At 17.4% G+C, this 5,807-nt stretch overlaps 1 protein-coding gene across 2 annotated transcripts; it reads right to left on the reverse strand.

The window, feature by feature from the left end:
• Positions 1–141: 141 nt before the first annotated feature.
• On the reverse strand, positions 142–3,562 carry LOC102680492 (GRIP and coiled-coil domain-containing protein PFC0235w). 2 transcript variants are annotated; one of them, XM_006607857.2, is made up of 3 exons: positions 1,289–3,562; positions 895–1,132; positions 142–609 (listed from the first exon to the last, which is right to left on the reverse strand). In XM_006607857.2, exons 1-3 carry the CDS (start codon positions 3,241–3,243, stop codon positions 346–348), a joined length of 2,457 nt encoding a protein of 818 aa, XP_006607920.2. In that variant the 5' UTR covers positions 3,244–3,562; the 3' UTR covers positions 142–345. The 2 variants fall into 2 exon arrangements, with proteins under 2 accessions (XP_006607920.2, XP_031365856.1); XM_031509996.1 differs by lacking the exon at positions 895–1,132 and having other exon boundaries at positions 265–609.
• Positions 3,563–5,807: the final 2,245 nt, after the last annotated feature.

Consider the following 5,807-nt stretch of genomic DNA (forward strand, 5'->3'; position numbering starts at 1 on the left):
AAATAAAAATTAGCTTTATTTCTGTTATACAAAATTCCTATCTATAGTAAATATATAATATATACGTAAATAAATAATGTATGTTATTATATAAATAAATAATATATAAATAATAATTATATAAATAAATAAACAATGTTCTGTTTAGTAGATATGTGTTCTTAGACATTATCATATATATATATATATATTTATTAAATATATATCATAATATATTTATATTTACAATATATTTCTTTTTATTTATATATGTGATATATAAATTTATACATATATTTATGTTTCAACTGATATTTGTTTTCGATATTCATTATTTTAAAAATATCATAATATTTAAATTAATATTTATAATTGTTGGTATTGATTATGTGGCTGTAATTCACCTGATGTGATACAATCTAAAATCCAAGTTTCTTTTAAACCTTCAACACCAATTATAATTTTTGCTGTTTCTGGATTTTCAGTAATACAACCACCAGCAGCTTTTATGAGATCTTTTAATACATTATAAGGTGGTGTTGTATTTTTTTCAATGTATATGCATCCACAAGCAGTAAATAATTCTGGAACATAGGATTTTCCAAATAGTTGCCTATCTTTACGATTTTCCTAAAAAATTATATAAAAATGTAAAATAATAATTTATTTTATAACATAACGTATAAGATATAAATATATATGTTATATAGTTTGTCTCAGCTGAAAGGCCACTTAAATACCAATAACTCTTTTTTTTCATGTACAGAATTTTTATGGCATAATTTAAATAATTTTAAAAAAATATTAATAAAATGTTGAAGTAATAAATAATAAAAGAAAAGAAAAAGTAAATATTTAAAATAATTTCTTTTATCTGAGACATTGTACATTTTAATGATTTTATATTTTATTTACCAAAACTGCTTTTGAAAAATGTGTCATTTCATATTTTTCTGGATTTAACCATGCATTGTTTTCTAAAGATTTTAAGATCCATTCAAAACTAACTAACCAACAGCCTCTTATAATACCATGTAATAGATTTATTGTACGTACACCTGTAGTTACTATATGTGTTGTATTTTTTGTAACTTTTAATTCAATCTTTGCTGAACCAAGAGTTTTAACAACACTTCTCACTATATCTTTATCTCTATAAAATCAATATGAAATTATAAAATTAAAAATATATTTGTAATAAAATATAAATAAAATAATAATAATAAAATATAAATAATTTATTTTTGATTAAAAATAATATGATTTATTATTTTCTAAGTTATAATGAATAAATAATAATTTTACTTACTCATTAGACAAACCAGTTGTAACAATATTCAATTTGTGCATTTGTTTTTTTTTTGTAAATTGAACAACAGATGATGTTTTTGTAGGTTGAAAATCATCTGATAAATTTCTTTCTAAAGTATAAATATGTGTTGTTTCTAATTTATTAACTTTTTCTTTATTTTCTTTTAATTTCTTTAAAATATCTTCATTAACAATTTTTTTAATAACAATTTTTTTACTAACTATTTTCTTTGTTTTTTTTTGTTTTTTTTTACCATCATAATTTTTTTTCTTTTTTTTAACAATTTCTGTGTTATTTTCATTAACTATCTTTTTAACTTCATTTTTATTTTTTTTATGTTTTTTTCTAAATATTAAAAATGGAGGAGATGAATATTCTTCATTTTGTACAGGAGAGAATGATAATAATTGTGAAGATTCATGTAAAGGTAATAATTTTTTTTTACATTTTTTTTTATTATTTGATGTCATTGAATATTTCATATTTTGATTTGTTTCTATTTTACTTTCATCAATTGATTCTTTAATGATTATAGATGTTTTTGAGTCAATGTGCGACATTTTACAAGATGAATTATGCAAAATGATTGTATTATTTATATTACCACAATTATGAATTTTTTGTAGAATTGCATCATTTCGATAAGGTATTTCGTAATTATTAGTTTTTTGCACATCAAAACTATTATTTTTTGTATTTTGTAAGTTAAAAGTACTTTTTTGTTTTTTAATTAAATTTATATCATCAATTGTATCGTTATTTTTTTGTAATCTCTTTGAAGTATCTAATGATGTGTTCATTTGTAATGAAGTACAAACAGTATTTACACTATCTTGTGTTGTTTTAAAATTTAATGCATGTGTATCTTTTTGTTCATTTTCAAAACTTTTTTTATTTTCACAATCTTTCTGTTTAGATTTATTTTTATATTTATTATTGTCATTTATTTGATCAATAGATGTATTGACATTTAAAGAAGTTTGCATTGTATTTAATTCATCTGTTTCAACTAGATTTATGTTTTTATTATTTCCTATCACTTTAAAATTTTCACATGAAAGTTGGCATGCATAGTTGTCACATTGCTTTTGCAAATTATGTGCATTTTTAGAATGTTCTTCTTTTTCTATATCTAATAATTTATCATTTATCATTGTGGAACATGCAATTGGTATAAAATCATTTTCACTTTCAGAAATATTTAATATAAGAGAGTTATTTTCATAATTAATACAATTGTCAGGTTTATGATTTTTTTTTTCATTAGAATCACAAAATATTTTATTTTTCTTTAGTTTTAATACATCATATTTATTATGACTTTCTTTTTCTAATTGTTGTATAGAATGCTGTTTTATAGAATAACATTTTGAACTAATACTATTATCAATTGTATTTATAACAAATTTTTTTTTTACATTAGAAAATTGTTTTTTATTTGATTGTATTGTTTTTTTAATATCTTTTCTTTTATATTTGTTTTTTGGTGTATTACAAATATTTTGATTTAAATTATTTTTTTCATTCTGACATTTAATTTTACTTGTAATTGATATTTTTGAGAACAATTCATTTTTTTTTATACTTTCACATTTATCATCATCAATTATAAATTTACTTGGATGTTTATTTTTAGTATATATTGTGCTTGTATTAATACATAATTCATCTTCTTTGTTAAATATTTGTTTATTTTTTGATTTTGACAAAATATTTTGTACATTGTTTTTGCTTATTCTTTCTAAAACTATATTAACATTTTTAAAAGGAATACCATAAGAAAGAATACTATCCTCATCATGACTAAAATCTATTTGTTCAAGTGAATCATTGCCAGAATCTGATAAATTTGGAACACAACTTAAATTAACTTTCAACGAACTTCTTCGATGACAGAAACTACTTGTATCATTTAAAATTGTCTCAATTTTCTTATGTTTGTTTACACTCATAGTATTTTATTTATTTATTTATATTTAGTTTTTATTTTTAACTAAATCCAGATGTTTTGATGATTAAAAAAAAAATTTTTTAAAAGTGCTTTTTTAATTGATGATTTGAAGCATAGTTATATTAACTTAACATTGAAATAGATGAAATAGATATTTATTTTAATATATAAATATTTATATATACATATAAGACACATTATAAACACATATTTTATATATTATTTACATTATTAAATAATTTCAAACATTTATATGTAATGCATCAATACTTATAAAATTATCTGATATTATATTTGGTTATACTACATTCAACGAAACAAATCACTAGAAGTACACAAAACATTGCATGATAAATGATTTAATTTTAATTTATATTATAATTATAATTAGTTTAAACATAAATATTTAAAAAATCTTATAATTAATAATTTATCTATATTTGTAAGACTTATATTTTTATTTTATAGATGTTTTATGATAATAAATTATAACATATTTAAAAATTAAATTTTAAAACTATATTTTACAAAAATAAGATTGAAAGTATTACCACACATATACAAAAAAATTATGGTCACTATAATTTTCACTAGTGATGATGATAAAATAAATTCGATAAAGTTTTCGGTAAGTTTTTATTCAATGGTAAGAATAATGTGCAGATTTATAATATACTGTACGATTCTTTTATAATTCGTATTATATATCTCAATATCAAGTTACTGTAATCTTCCATAATTTTAGTTATAATAATAATAAATAATTTTTTTGTAATAAATAATATTACATAAGAATGCAGTAAATTAAATTATAATTTATTATAATTAAACATTAAATATACATTAAAATATGAAATAATTAAAAACAATAATATAGTTATATTATATATATAATATAGTTAATATAGTTAAAAACAATAATATAGTTAAAAACAATATTATCAAAATTTGTTCTATATTTATATTTATTTATTTACATCTGATTTTATTATTTTTTTTTTTTTATATTAACGTAATATATTTAGTCTTGTAAATCTTTACATATTTTAAAGAAATAACAATTTAAAAGAAAAAAAATTAAATAAATATTGTTAAATTAAATGAAATTTGAAAAATTAAATATATTTTTCTAAAAGTAGTATTAATAAATCTTCTTGATAAGCATTGATAAGCAAAAACTATAATTTTATAAAATTAATTTAAGAAGTTATTAAAGTTACATATATATGTCATTATTATATGTACATTATTATAATATATATAATTATTATAATATATATATAACAATTTTATCATTTTATCATTAATGCATTATTTAAATTATGCTGAACAAGAAAAAAAAACGATATACTGAAGAAAAAATTTTAAAATTACGACAAAAATATATAAAAAATAAATATTTTTTTATTTTATAAACATGATATTATTGAATGATTATATTCTTTTTAAAAATATTAAAAAAATTGTTTTTATATTTATAAATATATTTATAAATAAAAACTAACAGAAGAAATTATTGTAAAAAATTTAAAAAAAGATTAGAGAGACATTTTTATCATTTTCTATCAATAATTCAATAACAAGATATACTGGTATTTTCCGGTACTTTCCCACTTTAACGATAGCAAAAAGAAGGAAAACTAATATATCTAAACGATCATGTTTATTTAAATCACTTAGAAGAAAAACTATTTTTAAACATGATATTTACAATCGATTATTTTAAAAATTATTTATTATTTATAACTAATTAGTATTATTATATTATATATTATACTAATAAAAATCTAATATTTATTCTAAATGTATTTACTATATAGATTTATAATATTAACTTTTGTTTTGATTATTAAATGTAATTTTTAAATAATTTTCTGAATGTGAAAAATTTTTGAAATGAAAAAATTTATTAATATGTGCTGATACGAGATGATGAATGTCTTTGAAATTAATATTTAAAATTAAATACAAGAGTTATGATGCAAATGAAGATATTAACATTTTGTTATAAAAATATCATAGAAAAAAATAAAAAATACATAAATCGTAAGAAAATATTATGAGTAGTCATTCACATATATCAATAACATTAAGATTATATTATGTAATATCATATATATATAAAGATAAAAACTCATTTCATTACTTAATTAATGAATAATTTATTTCTTAAAAAAAGTTTCTTCTCTATATTTTATAAAACACTGGAAAACTTATCCATATTGCAACATATTATATTGTTGTTTACTTATCAAATATATAAACTCATTTTATACCATTTAAAATAAGAATTAAACAAATTATATTATATTATAATACTATAATAATATATTATATTTTATATCAATTGTTTGTTTCATAAAAGAAATTGAAAATCCAAAAAATTGACAGTAATAATCAATAATTTTATTCATCAATAATATTTATTTCTTTATTCTCTTATAATAATTAATAAAATAGTTAATAAAATATCAAAATAAATTTCTATTATAAAACTCGATAAAATATAAAAAATTATTTCTAATTTTTTAAAAAATCAATTCTTTTTTTAATGTAACACAAGAT

Source organism: Apis dorsata, unplaced genomic scaffold (genome assembly GCF_000469605.1).
Source record: "Apis dorsata unplaced genomic scaffold, Apis dorsata 1.3 scaffold_19, whole genome shotgun sequence".
Classification (NCBI taxonomy): domain Eukaryota; kingdom Metazoa; phylum Arthropoda; class Insecta; order Hymenoptera; family Apidae; genus Apis; species Apis dorsata.